This window comes from Protopterus annectens, chromosome 3.part0 (assembly GCF_019279795.1).
Source record: "Protopterus annectens isolate FY-2018-M chromosome 3.part0, PAN1.0, whole genome shotgun sequence".
Lineage (NCBI taxonomy): Eukaryota > Metazoa > Chordata > Ceratodontiformes > Protopteridae > Protopterus > Protopterus annectens.
In genome coordinates this window covers 1,774,970,090-1,774,995,675 of record NC_056731.1, presented here as the reverse complement: position 1 = coordinate 1,774,995,675, position 25,586 = coordinate 1,774,970,090, and the positions used below count along the sequence as shown (strand labels likewise).

Below are 25,586 nucleotides of genomic sequence, written 5' to 3'. Positions count from 1 at the left end.
TGTTAAGTATTGCCTATCTTGTGGGGCTGTAATAAATTTTGAAGGTCTCCTGGGGGTAGGTTCCACCGAATCCGGAGCCATCCACGCCTTCCGAGCCACTACTTCCATGAGAGGGTCGAAAGGCGGAGACACCCAGGAGGTGGAGGGTCGAGATCCGAACGCCTCCAGGTATACTGACTCGTCCTCGGAGGGATTAAGGGAGGGCCAGTTCCCAGTCTGTTTAAGGATTTCAAGGATGTCTGAAAATGAGACATCCTCAGAGGAGGACCTTGGGGATCCCTCCGACTCATCCAAGTCAGTATCTGATGTAGTAGACTCAGGGGAGTCTAAATGTTTCCTCTTACATGTCCTCTTCTGGGGGGGGGTTCTCCTGACGGATCAGGAGAAGCCTCGGAAGAGGAAGATATTCCCAATGGGGAAACCTGAGGCATTGGATCTCTGGGTCCGGGAGCAAGAGAGTGAGAAGAGACGTCAGCAGGCACTGTAGTGGGAGGAGCCGATGGAACTGTCCGTTGACTAAGCCCGGGGGCTAGTACACTCCTCATCACCTCGAAGGCTCCCGCTCCGAAGAGATAGGAACCCCAGGCCTCACCGAGAGGGAAGGCTCCGAGGCAGATGTCGGGGCCAAGCTCACCAACGCCGAAGCTCCGAGAGGGAGAACGGGGTCGGACAAGGGTCCGATGCCACTCGCCCCCTCAGAGCCGACGAGAGAAAGCAGATGCCCGGATCACTCCAATGAAGGTCTCAAGGAGGAAATCGGAGCCGAGGACGACGGAGCCGAAAGGGGTTGTATCGGCTCCGAAGTCACAACGGTACTGGTTCCGAGGAGCTCCGGCTCCGAGCTCTGTAAGAGAGTCGAAGGAGGAATGTTCAGTGGATGAGATATAGCTACCGTCTGTTGAGATGGGCTATGGAGAATTTGGGCCAATGCCTGAGACTTTAATAGTCTACTCATCACTCTCTCAAGGTCATGATCAGATAGCCTGAATAACCTAGAAGATCGGCTCCGATGGCTCCGCTCCGAGAGCAAAGGTGATCTCGGAGCCGAATGAATTGATTCCACAGAAGGGGATCGAAATCTCTTTTTTGAGATCAATGGAGCCATCGGAGCCAAAGAGACGTCGGCTCCGACCGGAGCCGACACTGAGTGTCTGGACTTAACAGTATCGGCGCCGGATGGAGCCGATCCTGACACTGGTATGGAAGGATCGGCTCCGGCCAGAGCAGATCTCGAACCAGGAGAGGAGGAACCTGAAGCCGACGGCTTGGAAGCCTGAGCCGAAGGCTTAGCAGGTTTCGAGGGCTTCCCCGGCGCCGACTCGGGGAGCTCTCGGGTTTTAATAAGCCCCTTAAAATGAGCTTATTTTTTTCTTTCCTGCAGGACTCTTGGGCTGAAAGCATGACAGATAGCACAAGAGTCCTGCAGGTGAGAAGGTCCCAGGCAATAAATACAAGAAGTGTGACCGTCTGTCAGAGACATCTTCTGACAGCACGAGTCACACTTCTTGAAACCTGAGACCTTAGTGTCCTTCGACATAACTGTGTCGATGAAACACTTAAACACACTGACACACAAACACACTCAATCCAAATTTAAATTAAAGTAAAATAATGAATTTTACACTAACAGGGACACAGACAGTCACACATAAAAAGTTCCTTGACAGGAAAAAATTTAGGGAGGGGAAGGCCTAAGGCCTAACAAGGGGTAAGGGAAAAATCCACTTAAAGGAGGGAACACTGACAGGAATAGGGTTAACGTGAATCGACAACTAACAAAAACAGAAACGGGGGTAGACAAGAGTATATATAAGTTTACTTACCTGGAGCTGGTAAAAAGGCACCTCGTTAGAGAAGCGGCAAACGAGATCTGAGTAATCTCCGCCTTGCATCATGGGATATAGGGTTGCCTCGAGCTGGTAAAATTAGCTCTCGAGCTTAGCAAGTGCCGAGTCGGAGCCGAGGATCGGCTCCGAACCCATCCAGCAAGAATGAAGGCGAGATTGACAACTTAACATCAGGCTGTATGTTTATATTTGGGCTTGGGAACAAATGACCAGAATTAAATGTATTATAGCAGTCATACTATGATATTTTCACTTCATGATGGTGGTTCTGGAGTGAAATACCATTGTAAGGTGAGAGGACCACTGGAATGATTAATAATGCCAGACAAATGTGTAAACAATTAAAAAAATAATAGGTGTGCAGTTCCAAACAGGAACATAAATACATTAACCACAAAAAGAATGATGTGTACAACAGTACATATCAGAATGAGGGGAATATGAAAAATTGACATGTAATACACTGCAGCAGGCACTGCCAGCATTGTGGTAAGCAGAGCTGATGTAAGTTATCCGTTACTTTGCTGTTACACCCCCCACCCCTCCAAGGAAATGCATGAATCACTGTAGGCTAGTGATTACCATTTTAAAAACTGAGGTGAAATTATCTGGAGAAAGTTTGCTTTCCCATTGTTCTGCCCTATCCAGACATTGTATACAGTTAGCTCATTTTTAGGGTTGCCTGCATTTCCCTACTCAGGGCACCTGTTATCTTTAGGAGCTTGTTTCATTCCTTTTATTGCAGAAGTAAAGGTCCAAGATGAGTGGCACAGTGGGTAGTATTGTACTTTACAACAAGAGGTTCTCTGGTCTGATTCTTGGTTGGGTGTTTTCAGTATGGAGTCTGCATGTCCTCCCTGTGTATACATGGGTTTTCTTTGGGAACTCGTGTGTTCTCCTGCATCCCAAAGACATGCAGTAGGCTGATAGTCGACACTAAATTCTCCCTAGGTATGTGTGATAACGAAGAAAGGCCTGGCAATCTACTTCTGGTCCCTACTTGCCAAGTAAACTCCGTAGATTATGGCAGCTGTTCAGAGGGTCACTATAAGAGTTTTATGCAACTTGCAAGCATGGATAGATGGAATGGCCCAGGTTATACTTAAAGTGCTACTGGCTGTGATGAAGGGGCTACAGCTATTCATTCATTTCTTACTGTCACTGGTTTATTGCCATTTGAACCCATATCAGTGACAGTAGACACATATTCCCTGACATAGTGACAGTATCCAAAAGCCATAAAAGCTGTTGAATCATATACTCTGAACTTTGATAAATTGGTGTACCTGTTACTCAGCAGATAAAAAATAAGTCAAGAACTTTAATAGTCTCTGATTCTGATACAACTCTTATGCAAGTATATCGCTTTTATAAAATTCTCTCTCTTTTTGTGCCCATTTTTTAATGATCCAAAAAGTATCAGTATACAGTTTTAACTGGACATGTAATATAATAGCATTATACACCCTATACAGTTTCATCTGAACATGTAGTACAATAGAATTACATTTCCTGGTGCTGACCAACATGGTTGAAAACTACACCTAATATAACATCTCCTGGGAGGGATGCACCATTAGCAGGATTATGGTGACATCTCAGCTTTGCTTTTCAAAGCTGTCTTCCTTCATCATCTGTTCGTCCTTTGACTACTATTTGTTTTGATGGAGGAATACTCATAAATGGAGGGTCTCTATTATATAATCGACCGCTTAACTTGTCAAATGCTTAAACGTCGACAGCTAAGGGTCAAAAACTTACAATCTCGAACAGCCAGTTAAGTGAATTTATATCATCGGGAAAAAATTGCTTGGCCATTATCTGGAATTTGCCCTTTCCCCGATGTAGAACAATCTCGGAGTTGGTATATTTAGTTAGAGGGGTGTGGGGGGGGTTTTAGTTTGGCATGGTCAAGCAAATTCTTTCCCGATGAAAGAATTTGCTTAACCGGCCATTCGAGACTGTAAGTTTTTGACCCTCAGCTGTCGACATTCTAGGCGTACGACAAGCTAAGCGGTCAATGATATAATATAGACCCTAAATGGAAGAGGTAAGCCCTTCCATCTCCAAGTTATTCTCAATTCTAACAAACGGATTGAGCTTGATTTCTGGATAGTTATTTTTTTTATCTTGGTTCATTGCTTTTTGCTTTCCTAATCAAAGGAATTTATAACCTTATTCATTCAGTTTATTTTTTCTGTTATTATCAACATTCCACATGTATTTTTCTTAAATTCAGTCTGACAAATCACAATAGAGTCATGCAGTTTGAGATACTGTAGTGGCCCCAACTAAAAGTTTTGCTGCTGTATTTTGGTAGACTTTTAATAATACCACTCTAGAAAAGAAAGTCAGATAGAAATAACATGAGGAAACAGTGAAAACAGAAAAAGCACATCATATTCATCTTCAGACTGCAATAAGAAAATGGAGCCACAGAGAAGGTCTTCAATAGAAGGTTACACTTATAGGCATCACAGTGGGCCTGCTGAAGATCAGAGAAGGTCTCCTCATTAGCTGAGGTGATAGTCTAAGGGTGTCCTCTCCTTCCATCGAAGGCAGTGGACTGACAGCTGAAGAGGCCTGTATCTGTTATCACTGCTGACTGCTCTGCTTGCTACCAGTACAGGATTCTTGAATCTGGAATCTAAGCAAGCTTGTTTCAAACATAAAAAACATGTTTACTTAATAGTACTTATCTGTGCTACCATCACATTTCTAGCACTAGGTTTACCATTATCCCCCCAGGTACTGGAAACACCTGGGTGGCATATCACCAACTGCTTGCACTGACCTTTTAATACCCTCATATGGTGGCACTAGCACCTGATTTCATTATTCCCTCATCCCACCTTTAAAAAAAAACTACTGGTGCCTGTAGACACCCAGTGAACTGCTTAAAGATGTCTTGTGTTCACTCATTTGGCCGGGGCTGTCTCATGTGTATCAAAGCTGCTGGCAGGGCAAACCAAATTCCAGGCTGAGCTTCATTAAGAACCTTGAGCAAAGTTGTAGCAACACCACCACAACCACCACCAAAACCATGACCAGCACCTCTTAAATATGGACCTATAAGAGGATGAGTGTGATTTCTCGAGTTGAAGTCTCTGCATCTTTGCTATCTGCATTCTCCTCCTACTGTTCATCATTTATTGGACTGAAAATGCCATGTTTTCCATTATTTCTGCATTTGGACTTAGCTTCTCTGGAGTTTTATAGCAGAATGGGGTAGGTGATGGGAACTGCCAGCATGGTGGTGGACACACATTAGGTCCAGATAATGCAGGTGTTTGTATTTTCCAGATGGTATGGTAGATTATGTTCCCTGTTTCACCAGGGATGGCTAACACCTGTCATACAAGGGCTTCTGCAAACTAGCTAAATTATCTGTTATTCCCCTTGTGCCTTTTTTGAGGTAGAGCCCCGCTACTATACATTCCTACATAGAACTCAGACTCAGATTTGGACAACGTCAAGGCAGCACTACTCAATGCAGAGTCTAAACAGAAACTGAGGCCCTCTTGCAACTCTAACACACTTTCATATTTGTGCAGTTACTGAGAAATGGCTTCAATACAATGACAGTACTCCATTCAGACTCTGTGATGGGGGTATCTATATTTGTTAGAAACACCATTACTTCACATCAAATTGCCAATTACTCTAACTTGGAACTCATGGAAATCCAAATCACCCAATTACTACTTCATTGCTAACTACACATCTCCATCATTGTCACCCAAAGATCACAGAAATTACCTCAACCGCACTGAGGCATTAAATATCAAACAAATACCTTCTTACTGTGGGGAGTCAATTATCTAAGCACTGACAAGCGCACTTACACATCTAAAAATAGTACGCTCAGAGATTCTTAGACTTCACTCATAAGAATGCACTGGAGCAAACTGTAAAACTACCACTTGAGTCTCTAATCCTTGAATCTGTCCTTGTTAAACTAGCCCCAGTTTGCACTCCACCACTCATCTCCACATCCTTGGTTAAATACTGCCGCGGACCAGTCATTTTTTCTGTCAAACCTGCTAGTAGCACCACTAAATGAAACCATTTTTAAGGACGTCATCAAAGCAAACCTCCTTCTGCTTGTAGAAGACCTATGCAAAATTCACAACAATCCTTTGTAAAGGGACTGCAACAGAGAGGGATACCACATTCACCTTTGAATTTTTCCAGCGCTCAAACAGATGTGCAGAAAAGTTTGCACCCACTCACCCTAACTATAATGTCAAACTCAGGAATAAATTCCTCTGGTGGAATTCCCATGTTTACAAATTATACAACAAAAGAAGGAAAATAATGACAAGTTGCAAGAAATCTCAATCTCCCTACCTCAAGACTACAACGAAACATGCCAGCGAGGAACTTACAATTACTAACGGAGACATTTAAAGCAGAGTACGAACTTAAGGTTGCTGCAAATTCCAAAGGAATCTATAAATCCTTTTCAAGCTATGTCAAAAAAAAGTAAGGAATCATGCCCAACAATGCACTCAGCTCATACATAATAATATTACCCATTCTGATCCCAAAGATAAACCTAATATATTAGCAGATAAATTTACTGCTACCTTTACCCCTCCTGCCCACACTGTGGTCCCTACTATCCCTGGGAATTGAGCTTCCCCCCTGTAGTCACCTTGAAACAAGTCTTAGAATCCATGTCAAAGTCTAAAAAATAAGACTTCCGTGGGAATGTCAAATATACATGGCTGCACACCCATTGTGACCAAGTACAAACAATCACAGCCTCTACTTAAACTGTTCAACCTCAACCTATCTACACTATCACAGCCTCTACTTTGTTGAACCTCAACCTATCTACACTATCGCAGCCTCTACTTAAACTGTTGAACCTCAACCTATCTACACTATCGCAGCCTCTACTTAAACTGTTCAACCTCAGCCTATCTACAGGGTTTGCTCATGATGCCTGGAAAACAGACACACTGACTCTTCTACACAACAGTGGTCCCTCTCTAGACTGAGGTAATTAGAAATGCATCAGCCTCACCAGACTTATATGTTAAGCCATGCAACATACCACAGAAGAACTCATCCACTGATATAAAACACTTCCAGCAAGAGCTAGAACATGCACATACAGGGTGTATCAAAAGTGATCTCAAACTCAAGGAAAAAAGTGCAGGATAGTAATGTTTTGCAGAAAAGTTGCTCCCACTTTACATGCTATAAATGGTACTCTTCTTCTTCAGATAGATATGGCCATAACAGCCCTAGGTGCTTACATAGATAATTCTCTCACATTCGATCATGTTTCCACCATAATCAGGAAATCCTTCTATATAGCCCCAGTTAATTTCCAAGAGAAATATCTCAAAGATCCAAATAAGTCAACTTATCACTGTACTCCTCCCTTATCAACCCTATAATATGTACAAATTCAAACATATCACTCAAATGGAAAGGCCACAAAGATTTATAACCATTAAAATTAAAGTTCTTAAATCCTTTAAAGACCTCAGTAAAATACGACTCTCACAGTCAGTGGTCTAAAGTTTGATGAAAGGTGAAATCTGCCTTCCTTTTTGAACCATGGAAGGGCTAGTCCTATTTGACCTCCTATTTCTTTGCAAAACCAGTGGCTCTACAAAAACCTGCAATAATGACTTAAATCGACACCATCAAATAAAAAAAGACTTGCTGGAGGGATAGGTTCCTAATGCAAAGTGTTTACAGACTATGGGAAAAGTTACCACCACAGTTCAAAAACACTACTTTGGCTACCCATAAGGCAAGTCTTGATGACTACATGGACAGATGCAAATATATACCAGGTTATCATTTACAGTCCTGCTCAGTTTGGGAAGTAAGCAATCTTAAGTACCTGAAAAGTGTGGCAAGAGCTTTTAAGTTTGTCTGCTTAAAGGTGCGTAAGGGTAGGCACCTTAAAGTCCCTATGATTGCTTGCCCAATATATTCTTATGTTCCTTCACTGGTAACATCACTTTTATAGATGCAAAGTCAAAACATGTCAAAAATAGAATGCATTACCTAATCTTTACAGCATGCAAATGTGAGTGGTCTTAATTTGAGGTAGCTTTGTTTTGGGGGCTCACACATTATACTACTTAAATAATGGTGACATTTAGAAATGCTTCAAGAGACCATTACATGCATACTAAAAAAAAGTATAAAATGCCAGCTATTTAACAAATAATTTGTAATCAGTCTTATAATATCTAAGGAGCAGCATATCATTTGCAATTAAATTTGACTTAAGTTCATATTAAAAAACAGAAGAAACCTAAGCAAAGGAATAAAAAATACAGAAAAGGAACTGTATCTGAATGAATCCCAAATGCTACTGCTTCCAGACGAGTTCTACATGTATACTGGGAGTTTTAGTGCTCAAGCGCACCACACGGTGTAGAAAGCTCGAACATGCCTCTCAACTGCCCAGATTTTTGCTTCCAATTTTTGGTCAGTTCCTCATAAAATTTCTGGTTATCGGGCAAATCAGAGAGAAGTGAAGTCACTAAAATTCACTAAATAATGGCAAGACATTTGAGTTTCAGACATCATATGCTTCAGAAAATGCATGACGGCACAAAACTTGTCAGTCTAGTATCTTTCTATTTTTATAACAGTGATATTTAAAATGTGTCCCTATTTTTGGGCCTTTATCCCACTCATTACTTTTGTCTTTATCAAGATTTCTTGTGCTAAGAGGTTGAGAGGTATGAGCTCGACATCTGGAATAAAATATAGACAGTATTCCTCTGTTTCACATTGCAAACTGGTGGCTCTGCAAGGAAATCCTCTAAATGGCTCACAGACCACAATTACAGCCAGTAAGCACAGAGAGAGAGAGAGAGAGAGAGAAAGGAGCCAGTCAGAGAATGGGTGATACAGGTGGAGAAGTCAAATGTAGCAGTGGTATTTTTCTCATGCCACTCTGTTTTATTTACAGAAAGGGAGGCAAGAAGGACCTTTACAACACTTCACAACAGACAACTCCATGGATTCAGTATTTGGGGGGCAGTAAGGCAGTGAATGGTATTTATTAAAAGATCTGTGTCTTGTTGCAACAAAATACTTGGTTTGTTTGGTTGTCTGATGCAACTGTGTGCGCTTGACATAGTGTCAAAGCTGGCTAGGAGTTGTGGTTTGGATTCAGGTTGGAATATCTGTGTAGTTCTGCTTAACAAGACTTATTGGTTTTATTTTTGGCCTGGGTCTGCTAGTGTTGGTTGGATTGTCAGAAGGGATAAAACTGGACAGCTACTGAGTCTGCCGATTTAAGAGATGAATCACTTTTAGGTTTGTAGTAATTGGGGGGGGGGGGGGGGTGTCTTCTAAAATGAGAAGCCATAACCAGTCTGAGCGTTCCTCAATTTTGCCTCATTTTTACGTCCAGTCTCTCATAAAAGTTGTAATTCTTCTGATAAAGCACTAAGAAAACATGCTGATTAATTCACTTAGAAAGTTAACAGAACAACATGGTTTAAAGTGTAACAAATGCCTCTGGTTTGGGGGTTTTGTCTCCCATAACAATGTGGCATTGTCCTTGATTCGTGAGAAAAGAAGTTGGGAGCTATGGAGCAGTAATCTGCAGAAGTTATTTTGGTTCGATTATTACCAGGACTGCAGCACTTAGGGTTGCTCTTCTGAAATACCTAGGCATACTTCTAAAGAGTCCCTGATTTAGCCAGATATTTTGGTCTTGACCCTTGTAAACGTTTTCATTTCCCCGGTAGATTATTCATTCATACTTTCACTTCAGAAAGTGCATATTAATGCAAAACATGAAAGAGGGCATTATACTTTCACTTCAGCAAGTGCATGCTGATATAAAATGTGTTCTATTAACTTTATAAGTGAATTACAATAATACTTAAAAATTAGCCATGATTTTTGTCCATTGTCCTCACTAAATTTGGCTCTGTTCTAGCTTCTTGAGCATAGAAGCTGACAGCTAACAATGTTCTGTGACTATTTTAAATCTCTGTGGGTGAAGCATATTTCACTGCCAAGAGCTACTATTGTATTTCAGTTTTCTGTTCTTTGAATATGCTTGCACTAATCAATGTTCATTGTTCCGAGCTTTCATTGGGCATCACATCTTAGTACAGGTGAGTGATCAGTGACCTGCTATGCTTGGCAAAGATGCGAAAGTGACCATTAAACTGCACTGTCAATGTCCCAAAAGGAACAGGCTCCAGGCTTGTATGAAATAACTCCAGGGTATTAGCGAATATTTCAGTATACAGTATTCAAACATGGTTCTAACTGGGGGTTATCCTGAGGGATTACATTATCAGACCATGCCACAAAAAGGAGAAATCACACACCTCTTTGCCTGAGCTGACTATTCATATAAATAACTGGAATTATTTAGAAAAGGCATGCTGATAAGGAAACTATTTTTACTTTTTACGTGAATTAAATTTGAGTTTAAAAAACTCTCCCTAATTTTGGGCCTTTGCCGCCCATTACTTTTAGCTTTGTCCAAAATTCCTGAGGGCACTTATAAATGTATGTCTGTAGGGTGCCCTGAGTTTTTACTTTTTTTCTGGGTAAAGGACAGCTGTCTAGTGGGCAAACAATATGTCAAACTGGAGAGTGCTGTTTCAGGTGGTTTATTTGACATTAGTCTTATCCAAATAATATCTGAGCTGTCTAAGCAAATCCATGGTGTGAAGAACTTTCTTACTAGCAGACTGCGGCGAAGGAAAAAAGGAGGGCAAATTAACAGACTGATTAAGAAACACTTCATTAACCACCTTGGGCATAAAAGAAGGATTATTTCGAAAAGACATCCTGTCCCTATGAAAATTAAAAAAGGAGGAAGAGACACATGAGCCTGGAGTTCAGACACTCTCTTAGCTGAAGTAAGGGTCAAAAGAAGAACAGTCTTCCATGTACAATGCTGTAAAGAAGCTGAAGATGCAGACTCAAAAGCAGGCCAAGTCATTTTTTCAAAAAAAAATAAAGACCCCCAGGAAGATGGTATAGGTTTTCCTAGGAGGTCTGATATGAAAAATACCTTCAAGAAATTGCTTGATTTCAAACCTGGATGGCGCAGTGGTGCAGCAGTAGCATTGTCACCTCACAGCAAGAGGTTCTCTGGTTCGATTCTCAGCTAGAGTGCCTTCTGAGCAGAGTCTGCATGTCCTCCCGGCATTCGTGTGGGTTTCCTCCGGGTGCTCCAGTTTCCTCCCACGTTACAAAGACATGCGTCTGAAGTGTTTCTCCCCGGGCCTCTGCTGAAAATTGACTTCATTCCAAGTCGGAGTTTCCCAGTTAAAAAATGTTAAATAAAATAAACCTAGAGGTCAAACGAGGAATTAATGGTAGGCAAGCAGAGACAGCTGAAAGGTGAGCCTTAACTGAAGAATAAGCTAATCCGGCATACAGCAATTTACACAAATAAGAGAGAATCAGAGGGATCCCCACAGAAAGTGGATCCTGCTTACCAGCAAGGCGCCTTACAGAAAATCTCCTCCATTTGGACATATTTCCTGCTAGTGGGTTTCCTGACCTCCTGCCAAACGTTAAGCACCTCCTCAGAAAAACAATAACCCCTAAAAGGGATCAAAACCCTCACCGACAATGTCAGTTGAAGAGTGGACAACTGAGTATGGATGAGAGATCCCTTGTCTTTGTGTGACTAGGTCCACTGTGTGAGGTAACTTGTGATGACTGCCATTGGCTAGGTGCAGAAGAAGAGGGAACAAATGCTGTCTGGGCCCAAAGGGAGTCACCAATAAGATTTTGGGGGAGCCTTGCTCTAGCAGGACCCTCAGAATGAGGGGAAAGTGAGGGAAGGCAAACAGAAGCACCCCCTTACAGGCCAGAGGACTTGGGACTCTGGTGCAAAAAAGAAGAAGTTGTCTGTTCAAAGGGGATGCAAAAAGATCGACCTGAGGAATACCCCAATGATGGACAATGTCCAGAAACACATCTCTGTGAAGAATCCATTCATGAGCCTGTTATGAATCTGTTCAGAGAGTCTGTCACTGCGTTCTGATGGAATATATACAGCATGAAGAGTTACTTGATACTGAACAGCTACATCCCAAATTTGAAGAGCCAACCTGCAAAGAAAGTAGGACCATACCCCCCCCCCCCTGCTTGTTGATGTACAACATTACTGTGGTATTGACTATAAAGAATTTGAGAGACTGAGAAAGTAAAAAGAGAATGAAAGGCCTGAAGGGTGAAAAGAAGAGCTCTCATTTCCTTAATACTGATATGGTCTGACCTCTGATGAGGGGGCCAAAAGAGGATTCCCCACCCTGTGTCTGAAGCATCCAAAAAAAGTTCCTGAGCAGGGACTGAAGGGCAAAAAGAGCTCTCAACTCCTTAATACCGATATGAACTGACCTCTGATGAAAGGGACAGAGATCCTGAGGGGACTAAAAGAGGATCCCTTACCGTGTGTCTGAAGCATCCAAAAAAGTTCCTGAGCAGGGACTGGAGGCTGAAAATGAAGTCCCCAGTTGAGAGACAGCTGATGAATCCACAACTGAAGGTCAAGCTTGAGACATGAAATAAGAGGGACTGGAAAAATCTAGAGAATGACAGTGCTGGAGCCATGCTGACTTTAGCAACCACTCTAATTTTCTCATATGAAGCCTGGCTACTGGTACCATAGGAATGGTGGAGGCCATGAATCCTAGAGTCCTAATAAACTCCCTGGCTGTAACTGAAATCTGAAGAAGTGACTGAAAAAAGGCAATCGAGGAAACAGCCCTGGAGAGAGGCAGGGAGGCCAGCACAGGAATGGTCTGGAGCCTACAACCAAGAAACACATGATCTTGAGAAGGAACCAAGGCTGATTTCTGTAAGTTTATTGTAAACCCTAGGCTTTGAAGAGGCAAGTAGTATAGTGAAAGTGTTGAAGCTAGGTCTTGGGAGAGGAAGCCTGAATGAGGAGGTTTTCCAGATAAGGAAAGATGTGAACCCGTCTCATCCTACAAAAAGCAGTCACAGGAGTGAGACATTTGGTGCAAACCCTTGAGGCAACAGAAAGGCCAAAGGGCAAAGCAAAGAACTGCAAATGCAAGGAAGAAACAGAGAAACTCAAAAACGTCCTGAAAGGGGGATGAATAAGGATGCAAAGATAAGCATCCTTGAGATCCAAACAGACCAGAAAAGCCTGGGGAAGAAGAAGAAGAAACAAGGTCTGAAGGGATAACATCTGGAAGGAAGGGATCTTCAAGAAAGGTATTGAGCTGAGAGAGGTCCAGAATGGGCCTCCAGGTGTCTTCCTTCCTGAGAACCAGAAACATTCTGGAATAAAATCCCTTCCCCTCCGGGGAAGAGAGAAGAACTTCAATGATGGCTTGAGATAGATGGTAAAGAAAAGACAGGCTAGCAAGTATAGTTGGTGCACGGATAAACCAAACATGTACAAGAAAAGAGAAATCCAGCACCCCGAGCAGTAGTAGCTTAAAGTCTTTTATTAAACCAGACCGGTTTCAGCAATCAGCTTTCTTCAGTGGTTTGATGGTAACACAACTGTTAGCAATATTTATTAGTATTTTGAACAAGGCAGTATGACATCATTTCCTGTATACATTAAAACATGACCAAAACATAATAATATATAAATAGACATAGAAAGTGCAAAAATAGATAGATATAGATATGGTATAATGAAATGTTTGTACTGAAATATACATCAAAATTGAAATTATACAGCAATAAATTTATAATATATTTATAATATAACAACAGTCCTGTGGTTCATTATAACAGAGAGAACAAAAAGTGGTGTTATAACATATTAATAGATTACAATTATTGGAGGCAGTAGCCCCTCACAATTTGTCATTAAGACCAGGTGGAAATAAGCCACCTAGTTTAACAATCCATTTAGTCTCTTTTTGGTCTAGCAATTTGTGCCATCCAGTTTTAAAGTTTCTATTGCCAGAAATTTTGTCAATAATAGTAAGAGAAAACTGGGCCGTTTTGTGTATCAAACTGTGTTTATACAAAGCATTGGTGGACCTAGCATTCCTTATATCGCCCAAATGTTCGGAAATACGAATTCTAAACTGTCTGGATGTTTGTCCAATATAAAATGCCCTGCATGTGCATGTGGCCAGATAAATCACCCAATCTATGCTACAATTTGCAAAATGATTAATATTAAATACCTTTCCTGTGTTCTTGCTTGTAAATTCTTTGGTATTAAATACATATTTGCAAAAAGAGCAATGACCACAGGGATGACTGCCTTATTAATCTGCATGGCGGAACACATTCTAACCAAGAATGTGTTCTATTTCCAAAACCAATGTTACTGGCAAATTCAGGGTTTCGCACCAATATATGCTGATCTCTTTATGGGGTATGTTGAAGATCAGATTATATACAGTGTATTACACAACCTATACATGCCAGAAGTCGATATTTGGAGACGTTATCTTGACGACTGTTGGCTTGTTTGGAAAGGGGGCACAGAGTACCTTATGGAATTTGTCGAATATCTTAGCAGTAACAAATGGGGTGTAGAATTCATGGTTAATTATAATCTGCAGCAGACTGATTTTTTGGATGTCCATCTGTGTAGGGAACTGGATAATACTCTTCGTACTACTGTGCACAGAAAATATCCACAGTACAACAGTCTACTACATGCTTCGAGCTTACACCCTAAACATATCATCAAAAATATTCCTAAATCACAATTCATGAGGATCAAGAGAATCTGTTCATCCAATTCGGACCTTGAGAATTGTCAGAATGATCTCTCGAATAGATTCTTACAGAGAGGTTATAACAAAATGGATGTTCATTCTGCAGTCCAAATGACCAAAAATGTATCCAGGGACAGCTTGTTGGGTTATAAACCGAAAGTTGCCAGTTCTTCTTTTCGGACACCTAGGTTACTAACCACTTATGGCAGGAATACTTATCAATTGATGGACATTATCAATAATCACTGGAACATATTAACAACAAACACACATCTGGCCAACTGGTTTGACAACAGATGTTTGTTTTCATACCGCAAAGGTAAAAGCCTAGGGTCACATTTTTCTCATTACAAAAGAATTACATCCTTGGATGTCTCTATTGCTCAGGCTACCTTGTTGGGAGACAAATTAATTGGCAGTCATCCCTGTGGTCATTGCTCTTTTTGCAAATATGTATTTACTACCAAAGAATTTACAAACAAGAACACAGGAAAGGTATTTAATATTAATCATTTCACAAATTGTAGCACAGATTGGGTGATTTATCTGGCCACATGCAGGGCATTTTATATTGGACAAACATCCAGACAGTTTAGAATTCGTATTTCCAAACATTTGGGCGATATAAGGAATGCTAGGTTCACCAATGCTTTGTATAAACACAGTTTGATACACAAAACGGCCCCGTTTTCTTTTACTATTATTGACAACATTTCTGGCAATAGAAACTTTAAAACTGGATGGCACAAATTGCTAGACCAAAAAGAGACTAAATGGATTGTTAAACTAGGTGGCTTATTTCCAGCTGGTCTTAATGACAAATTGTGAGGGGCTACTGCCTCTAATGATTGTAATCTATTAATATGTTATAACACCACTTTTTGTTCTCTCTGTTATAATGAACCACAGGACTGTTGTTATATTATAAATTTATTGCTGTATAATTTCAATTTTGATGCATATTTCAGTACAAACATTTCATTATACCATATCTATATCTATCTATTTTTGCACTTTCTATGTCTATTTATATATTATTATGTTTTGGTCATGTTTTAATGTATACAGGAAATGATGTCATAATGCCTTGTTCAAAATACTAATAAATATGGCTAACAGTTGTGTAACCATCAAACCACTGAAGAAAGCTGATTGCTGAAACCAGTCTGGTTTAATAAAAGACTTTAAGCTACTACTGCTCGGGGTGCTGGATTTCTCTTTTCTTGAGACAGATGGCCCTGAAGTAGTTCTGGAAAGAAAGCAAACTGTTTCAAAAGAGATTGAGGGATGTCCAGAAAGGGAGGAAGGGATTTCCACACCATGAATAATCTGTGACGGATGATGGACAGAGCCAAAGAGTCTTGAGTGATTCTTAACCAACTGGATATGGGAAAAGATAGTCAGATGGAACGGGTTTGTCTTGAACAGAAGGTTTCTGAGAAGTGGGAGTCTGAGTAGACTTAGCATGAAGAACCTTCCTAGAACCCTTTTTACCTTTGGGAGGAGAGCAAGGCTGTTTGTGAACAAAAGCAGATTTAGAGGGATAATTCCTTTGGAACTTGGGAATAGGAGAAACAAAAATATGCTTCAATTCCTATAGGCCTTTCCCCTTATACTGTACATACTTAAAAATCTCAGCAGCTGCAGAGACAAATAAGTTCTTATTTTCAAGAGGAGCATCCAACACTTCAATCTTAATGTCATCAGGCTAAGGCTGGAGATGAAGCCAAAAGTAGAGTCTGAAAACAGAACCAAAAGAAGCAGCTCTAGAAGAGGCATCAGCTGCATTGCAACTACATTTAATAGAGTGGGGGGGGGGGGGGGCTACTTGAAAAGTGTAGCCCAATAAAGAAAGGGCCGAAGACTTCCCTTCAGAATAAGGAAGGCCAGAGACAGCCTGGGAAGCTTGACAAAAACAGGCTAAAATATACCTGGTCATATGGGTCTGGTAATTGATAGCCCAAAAGGCCAAGGTGTTAGCAGTATATACTTTCTAATCAGCCATTCCATAGCCCTATTGTCCTTGTCTGAAGGAACAGTTTATTAGAAGGTAAAAGCATAGAGGGTTTGTCAGAAGAGACAGACATCACAGAGGGGTCAGCAGAAGGACATTTGTAAAGAAACAGTCATCAGGCACCTTGTAAAATCTGTCAGGTTTCTAGAGCTGGAAGCTGAGAGTTTGGCACCACAGAAACAGCAGAAAAAGGTTTCTAAAAGGACAGCCAAGACCGAAGGAACAGAAGAGGGCTTAGGGGACTCCATCTGGAGGAAGTTATAACACCTCTTCTGAATATCAGAAACCTGACACCAATCCCATTTAAACTACTCTAATATCTGAGAAATAGTATCCCCAAGAGACTTCATCATAAGGGGAGTCGGGGTAACAGAGTCTTCCTCTTCAGAGCCATAATCCAAAAGGAGATGGGATCAGAGAAGAATATGCCAAAGACTCTTTCCCCAGAATCTAAGACCTAATCAGAGAAGTCCTGCTATCTGGGCCTCTTGACTGGGGTAGAGGACCAAATGGGAGTAAGTACAGAAACTCCTTGTGGAGGCTTCAATGCCTTCAATGCGTTAGACAAACCCAGGGTAAAATCCTGCCATTCACACTGGGGATCTTTAGGAGCACAGGAACAATGCTTAGTCTTTTGTTTTTTTTCTTTTGAGGGATGTCTGCATGAAACACCCTAGGAAATTCAGTATCCTGCCTACATTCAATTAACATAGTAGGAATCTCCTCTCAATCAAGTATCTGCAAAATACCCCATTTGGCCCTCTGAAATTATCAACTCAGGTCCTCCATCAACCTCTGGAACAGACATCTGAGGACATGTGAGAAAAAGGATCCATGCCAGCCTCAAATATGGTCATGCTAGAGGAATCTGACATAACAACCAGGTGATCCTCTAGGCCTTCACCAGCTTTGAGACAGACTTCTGGGGAGAGGTGGAACAGCAGCCAAATAAGACCCTACTCTTTTGGCCTTTTTCTTGGAAGGTGGCTGACCTCCAAGATAGGAGGATTCCACCATCGCACCTGGCATCAATCATTTAAGACACTGGTTCTCCAGGTAGATGGACAAGGAGGAGAGAAGTATGTAGGGTCTTAGGGACAAAAGCTTGGCAGATAGAACACTGTATATAGTCGTAAGAAGCACCCAAACAAAAGAGACACTGCCTGTGATGATCCTTATGGGGGAATCTGCCTCCCACACTGACATTTTCCCTTTCTGGATGACATATAAACCCACAATACTTGAAAAAGAAAGAAGAGATAAGAAGAAGCCCCAGTGAGGCACTTATGTGAAACACAATGTGGTAACCATCACAGAAGAAGGAGTGTTCAGACTTACATTCAAAGATGGTGTTCGGACTGGCGGAAAGAAGTTCTGAGGTATGTATATCCATACGGCACAGTTATGCCCTATGCCTTGAGCGGGGAGCATGTGTGTGACGTATGACATCTATAAAATCCTAAGGCTTTGGTATATTGGCCGGACATTGGGTTACCAATGGCAGGGAATCCCTTTAGTTAAGAATACTGCAACAGTGATATGGGTTGATTTGCTGTAACATACTGCTCAAAAAACCCAGTTGTGTCTATGGTGGCTTATGAACACATTATGCAATTCTCTTTGAAGAAACAGGGACATTCATTGGGGTTATTTATGCAGTTTGGGTTGAAACACATTTGTGCTTTTACACTGTGCTGCTCTATTGCATGTGGCTTATTCATGGCTAAATTTAGATAGCCATTTCATCCTTGCAGTGTGATGCACTTAGCATGTTCTGAAACACACACTACACTCTCTAAGTCATTATCACTTCCATTAACATTTACTTTGGTAAACAATCCAACTACAAAATGAAGATGCTGAGAAAAACCTTGGAACTTGGGGAGATATTTCCCACTCCTTTGATCATCATGTTGTAACAACAGTAGTTAGGAAATTCTGGTATCTGGCACAGCTGATCACAAAGGGCATCTTTTCTCGACTCAGAGAAGTCCTTACCCCTCTATATTGTGGACTGATCTGGCCCATCATAAAATACATCTCCTTTGGGACATATCTTACCAGGCAAATCAAGCAGTTGGAGAGACCCCAGAGGCTCCTAACAAACAAACAAACAAAAAAATAATAATCACGACCTGACCTGTCAGGACAGGCTGGAAGCTCTGTCCCTGTAATATGTCCTACAGACTTCTTAGGGGAAATCTGTGCCTTGCTTTTTGGGTCATTAGGGATCTGACAGTCCAAGACCTTTTATATCTCCACAAACCAAACAGTCCAGGAAACACTAAGACCAGAGAGCTGAACCTGTTTCAGCAACTAAACAAATCACAGGGGAGAGAGAGAGACATTTGTCAAGTAGCTACCCCTTTTCTTGAACAAATTTCCAGTCCAGGTCAAGCAATATGGCGCACTACTTTGCTTTAAAAAGGAGTTAGACAAATGGATGGATATTAACAAATCCCCCCCCCCCAAACGACTGGCCTACCATTCCTTAAAAGAGGAGATAGGGTCTAAGGGTAGGTACTGGCAGGGCGTAAATGGACACACGGTCCAGTCACTGTTTTTTCTATGATTACTATGCTACCCTACTCAGCAATGGAGCAATTTAAGATAAAGTAAGCCATGTTAGGCTCTAACAGACTGTCCACGTCTAAAAATATAAGTTGTGGCCATTATATGTCCTAAATACCTAAATCAGTCAATATTACCCACTAGGAATTCTGAAACATATCAACAATCCCAGAAATGTATATAAAAGAGCATATGTACTGATCAAAAATTATAAAGAATAATGAAATATAAACTTGGGGTTATCTAACAGTAAACACAATGTATTATGTGCAATAACTAAATACTACCAAAGTTGTAATTTAAACAGTATAAAATTTCTTTCAAATGTTTAAAAGGCTGCTGCTTTGATTTTTAAAGTCAACAAATTAACTGAAGATTTGATGTCATTCCAAAAGAAAAGATTTGATGTCATTCCAAAAGAAAAGATTTAGTGTCATTCCTTCCTTCATTTTCTTAGTGTCCTGTCAAGTGAAGATTCGTGCTAGAACAAGATGATCAGGATATACCAGACATCCATGTTCCAAGCAACAGGCTCCAGCTTATTATGGTGTTGACCTCACAGAGACAAGGAACAGAGTTAGATTCTCACCTTTAAGGGAAATTGGCTAGGCTTAAAATGACCCACAATGGCAGCTAGCCTAGTACTTACCCATGAATGGAGGGATATAATCCTGCCAAAGTGTCATGAATACAAACCAATGGGCAATGACTGGTACATCTCCCAATGGGGGAACACTAAGAAGGTATCCTCATTAAATGTTCATAATGCCTCACGTGATTCTTCTCAACCATGAGAAACAGCAGCTGTGCTCCAAAACCTTCCCAGATAACTTAACTCTTCACTCTCTGTTGGAAAGTAAACACAGCTTCTGTGCAAAGCAACTGCATGTCTGCAGCTTGTGTCCATAGTCTTATCCTTTTGATCACTACTCAAAACCAAATGAAAACAGTGACAAAGACTGACCAGTAAACTGTGAGCTTCATCGTACAACCAGTTCTCATTTCACAACCCCATTTTGGTACAAAACTTGCAGTACAACTGCATCCATCTACTGGTCATTCTCCCAGTTTCTCCCACCTTCACATGAAAGACCCGAAAGTGCCTTTGAGTTAGATCCCCCTTATATGCAAAGAGTAATCCAATTCACTTCTGGTAGATAGCATGCCCTGTGATTTGAAGTTCAGGATTTTCATCCTAACCTAGCCTAGTAAACACCTATGAACCTCTTCACGCTCAGAGGCGAATTACTGCATTGTATAATACAAATCACCATTAAGACGAAGACGATGAAAACATCAGAGAGTAACATGCTTGCAACCCTCATATCTCTCAATGTTTATGCACCAGACTTTGGATGCACCTTAATATTCTAGATTTCACTACAAACCGATGAAACATTTGTATCACTACAACTAGTTGTAACCGACAGCAGGAGCAGTACACAACTGCTCCTGGCATGTGTACTTTAGCTTCTTAAGTAATAAATGAATAAAAAAGAAAAAACAAACTTTTCTGCATTGGGGCCTCCTGCACCCCCCCTTACTTTATTATTGTCACTCTGAACTTGCTGATTCTCACAGAAAAAAGTGATCATTGACTAACTTCAACAAACCCAAGGCAATCTTGTGAGTTCCGCAATCACTACATTCACCAGGTGCATGAGTGCTTCCATGCATGCACAATCTCCTGACTGCACAACGCACTGCTTATGCATCACAGAGCCTGCCAGGCTCATAATGGATGTTTTACTGCAGCAGGCCTAGGCTGCCTCCCTCCACCCAGCTTGACTGAGCGTATATCAACTGTTCACTTCCATCTTCCCCCGTGGCCATTCAAGCAACCTTGTCTCTAATCGAACACAGCTTAATAATCTATTTGCACAGGTCAAAGAACACAACCAATGCTCCACAGTGAGGACTGAGCCCACATTACAATTCCTGAATCAGATGTTTAGCTACTACAACAGCTTTCTTTCCAGCTTCCTCAGGGAGGCTATGGAGTGGAATTTCTCTACTACTAGAACACACACCCTTAAAAAAGGGGACACTACATCAGCATAACAGTTTAGTGGTACAGTCTCTACTTCCATGAGACACTTAAAAGGGTGTGTTAACCTTAACAGCACAGCAATGTCCAGCACTTCAAGTATTTCTGACCAGATATCCCCCAGTCCTACAGCCTTGTCCCAGAAACAGTGCAGTGAACTTACATAAATTGCACCCATTCCCCTCATCTGCTCAGAAGGTGGCATGTCCATGGCCTTTAGGAGTTTCTAAGTTGTTTGTTCACTTCCTGATGTGGTCCATGATTGAGTTCATCACTACTCCAGCCTTGTTGAGAACAGCCTGATAAATGCCCCACCAAAACTCTCCTCTTCAGTTTGTTGTACAGTTTGCTACAACTTCTTTCAGGCCATTTAGAGTCATTCTCCCTAAACTACTCCAGTACCTGTGCTTTCACTTCAGTGAATGAAAAGCTTCTGCCGTCCTACTTTATTGGTACTTACTGGTCAAAGCTAGAACATTGTATGGAAGGCCTCTTTCCTACAATATTATGGCTTCTCTGTCACTACTGCTGAAGTGAAGAATACACTCTATGTAGACGCCATGTCCCTGATATAAAGAAAAAGCTCTTCAGGAAGTGAGATTTGAAATCATTACACACACAGAAACACACAGTTAGGGATTCCCAGAACATCCTCATTACATTTCCGGGTCTTCTATGTCTGCCCTCTGCTGTTCGACCCACCACAAAAACAACCTAACAACTCAGCACCTCTTTTGACAGAAATGACCAGAACATATGGCCTCAGGTCTTATCACATGGCTACAAAATTGATATCTGACATGAAGCAGGAAGTATACTTATGAGCATCCTTGAGTTCAAACATGGCATTAGTTAAGATGACTCCATGACAAAAACAACAACCTGAAAACAATTCACCACTCAGATTCACATCAGGCAGACACTCTTTAAGGATGTACATAAATGTCAGAGAATGATTATAAACTGAAACTCATACAAGACATATTTCTCTACTGCTGAGGCTGGCTAGCTGGTTGGTGTTAACACTAAAATGCATTCCCTGCCACAAACATTGGACATGACACCCCACAGCACTACAACTATGACAGCATATGTCATATTATTCCACAAATGTACAAATCCCCAAATTCCAAGACTCAAGGCAAAGGAGCATTTAGAGATCATGGCAAACAACAAGGCTAAGAAAATCCAAACAGTAACTCCCTGTAGGCACTTTTATATAACTGCTACAAGCTTTCAAAATGCAAGACTGCAGTCTCCTTTTATAGCATGCTTTCGTTTGTGCTTTGATAATGTAATACCATGATGAGGAAATGTTATAATAGCCCACTGTTGAGTTATTATGGAATTCAGTAGCTTATTATGGCATTTCATTAAGAATAGATGTCCAACCATTACAGGGGTCACCCATTTATGATTATATGTTTACTTGAAGCAGTTAAAAGAAAAGGCGTTCTGTATTAAAACATGTCTTCTATCAATGAAACCAAATTAAGCATTTTATAACTCAGTAGACTTTATTACACTACGCAGCATGTAACAGTGTTTAAAAGGTAAAGAACAGTTTCTAGAAGCAGAATCAATGTATTAATAACTGCTTTTTTAATGAAGCTCCGCTGATAAGTAATTTAAAAACTCTAGCAGGTTTCAGAACAGCTCTTGCCAAAAACAAATGAGGTTTAGTACATCACTGGAAGTACTTTCTGCTAGATACTGTATCTATATATGGTACAAAGTATACTGTCAGATACTAAACACCTGAAATTTATTTATTTTTCACTCCTTTAATACATAAGAATATCCCCACACATTTATTAAAAAAAAAAAAAAAAAAAGCCTAAAAGCTTTCACAGCACAGCTCAGAATGTACAAATACTGCATTTATGGTAAAGACAACGTACATTATCAAAATTGCACCAATTATACTAATCTGAAATAAAGGTAAGGGCTGTTAACGTATTAAGAGTTTCGAAAATGAATTTCTCCCAGCTCTAAATACCATAGTTATAAAGGTGTTCTCCAAACCCACACAAGGTTTTTTTTTTTTTTCGTTTTGACAGTAGAAACGTAGAAAAATGTTATCTGAACTGAAGATTCTATATAAGCAGTAAGCAAGCACTGGGTTTGAACGATGTCCAGCTATTGAATGCAAACACAGGAGAGAAAAAAAAATTGCTTTCTAATTACAGAGTAGGAGTAGGTATTACCTCCTCAGCATGATGATGTCTCTGTGTTTCTGCCAAAGCCACATTTCGTTGGAAAACCTGAAGCTGGGATTGGGCCTGAAGCAATACTTCCCGAAGACCATTACACTTGTCCAGCATTTGGTCTCTTTCCTCTTCCAGATTTCTTATGAGATTTTTATGATCCTTTGCCTTTAAAGTTAGAGATACCAAGTTTATACCAAGTTTTGTTTATTTAATTATCTAAACATTGCTATCAGTTTTTCAATGTCATACAATTGAGAACGGTAAAGCATTTGGTGGTGACGTGCTCTGTGCTTATCTTTACAGCGACTCCATTTTATGCAATCATCATAAAGATGTATTTCAACTGATTTATATGTGAGGCCTGGATAACCCAGTCAGGACAAGGGACAGTGAATGCCTGTCTTCAGGTATGCCATGTACTGTTCTCATTTTTCAAATAAAAGCTGTCACATAAATTGCAGTTTAAAACAAATTACAATAAAATAAATATAAATATGGTGAAAAATACAGTAAGAAATAGTTACTGCTTTAAAATGGCTTGCAGATCTGTGCTATGACTGCAAAAGATGCTTTCAGTTCAGCTGTCAGAATTGCCATTTTCTTCTCTTTCTAATACAGGCACCAAGCCTGCAGAAGAATACTAATGTGTGGGGGATGCTCTACGAACATATTTAGCTTAGCATCAGGCCATGGCATAAGCTACAGGTTATGAAATGAATCTTTCGATGATATCTTAATCTGCATTTACATAAAGCAGAGACAACAATAAACCCTGGCAACTCAAGTGACAACTTGAAATCTTCTTTAGTTGCTCAGGACAGCCTGCTGTAATATGGTGATTTCTGTTATTTTCACTGTGAAGCCGAACATAATGCTTAATGGTTTAAAATACAGGATCAGCAACTGCGGTTTTGCATAAGTGGTGCAATACATGATTATACATTGATATTAAATTCTGCTACATCAAAAGAAGCATTTCCCTATACATACGTCTGTTTTTGCAGTAAGACATCCTAACATAATTCATTGAAGATTGCCACATGTAAGCTCAGAGGCATTCAGGCAATTTTTTTGAGCTAAGCTGCATCAGGGAATACAAAATCATGATACAAACCCCAAGTTCTACTTGATGACTTACTCTCTTCTTCAACAGTCTGTATTTACCCAAGACAATATTTTAATACGATATGTTGCTACAGAATGAGCGATTCGTCTGTGGATTTCTAATCAAACAGTAAACCAGTACAATAAACAAGTCTCTGCTTCGTGATTTCTACATGGAAAATGAAAGAAAATACAACCCTCACAGCTGGATATTTCTTTATTACAACCACAAGCTGCTACCATCTGCTAGTGTCTGACTCTGCTAAATCTGCATGAGTGCTGTTTTTCTCTGTGCATTTGTGTTCCTATACGACTCACCATGATAACACTTAGACAGGGCTAAAAAGTCCACATTAGCTAACAGAGCTTATTTAACCAATGAAATATAGTTTAATGACTGTGCTCTCAGCACATTACTCCTTTCAGCTACACTGCATTGCATTTAGAACAAGAGTTCAGCTAGCACATCCTCCGTTTTCTATGTTTCAGCCAACCATCTTAGCTAAGTTTAAGTTACACATATCCACCTAGTTTAGTTTTCTTTCCAGCAATGAAGGACGACAAAGACTAGGTCATTTCCTTCAATCACTAGGAACCAGACACTTCAAGTACCTGTCAAACTGAGTAGTGGGGTTCTTGCTTGGCAAAAGAATTTCGTATTACATGTGCATCATGTAGTTGGACTTGGGGGGGGGGGGGGGTGACAACAACAAATAACTGCAGTTCACTTATTTGAAATGGCCAAGCAAAATCTTCACTGAATACATGAAAACAATTAACAGCACATTCCACAGAGGCAGGCTTTTTGTTACCATAATATAATCATACTCAGGCATTTATTTATTTATTTACTTATTTATTCCTTTTGTGGACAGGAGTAGACCATTTGGGCTGTTGTAGCCCCTTGTACTTGAGCCATACTAACAAACAAAGTACAGTTTTGTACCTACCATAAATGTAGATGTTCGAGGATCCACATTGCTGCAGTCCTAACTATAGGGGTAGTCCGCTGTCCAGTCGGCCCGAATACCAAAGTATATGGCTGACGTCGGTCACGGCGCATTAGACTGACGTCAGTACGTCAGGGTACTAATGCGCATGACC

The 25,586-nt window shown here is 40.7% G+C and overlaps 1 protein-coding gene across 2 annotated transcripts in view; it reads right to left on the bottom strand.

Moving 5' to 3' along the window:
• LOC122797053 (polyamine-modulated factor 1-binding protein 1-like) overlaps positions 1–25,586 on the bottom strand; it is a 2,450,839-nt gene that overhangs the window by 1,095,350 nt on the left and 1,329,903 nt on the right. For both annotated transcript variants that reach the window (XM_044065829.1, XM_044065830.1), the window contains exon 23: positions 23,376–23,543. In XM_044065829.1, coding sequence (XP_043921764.1) covers positions 23,376–23,543 — 168 coding nt within the window. The remainder of the gene's footprint in view (positions 1–23,375; positions 23,544–25,586) is intronic.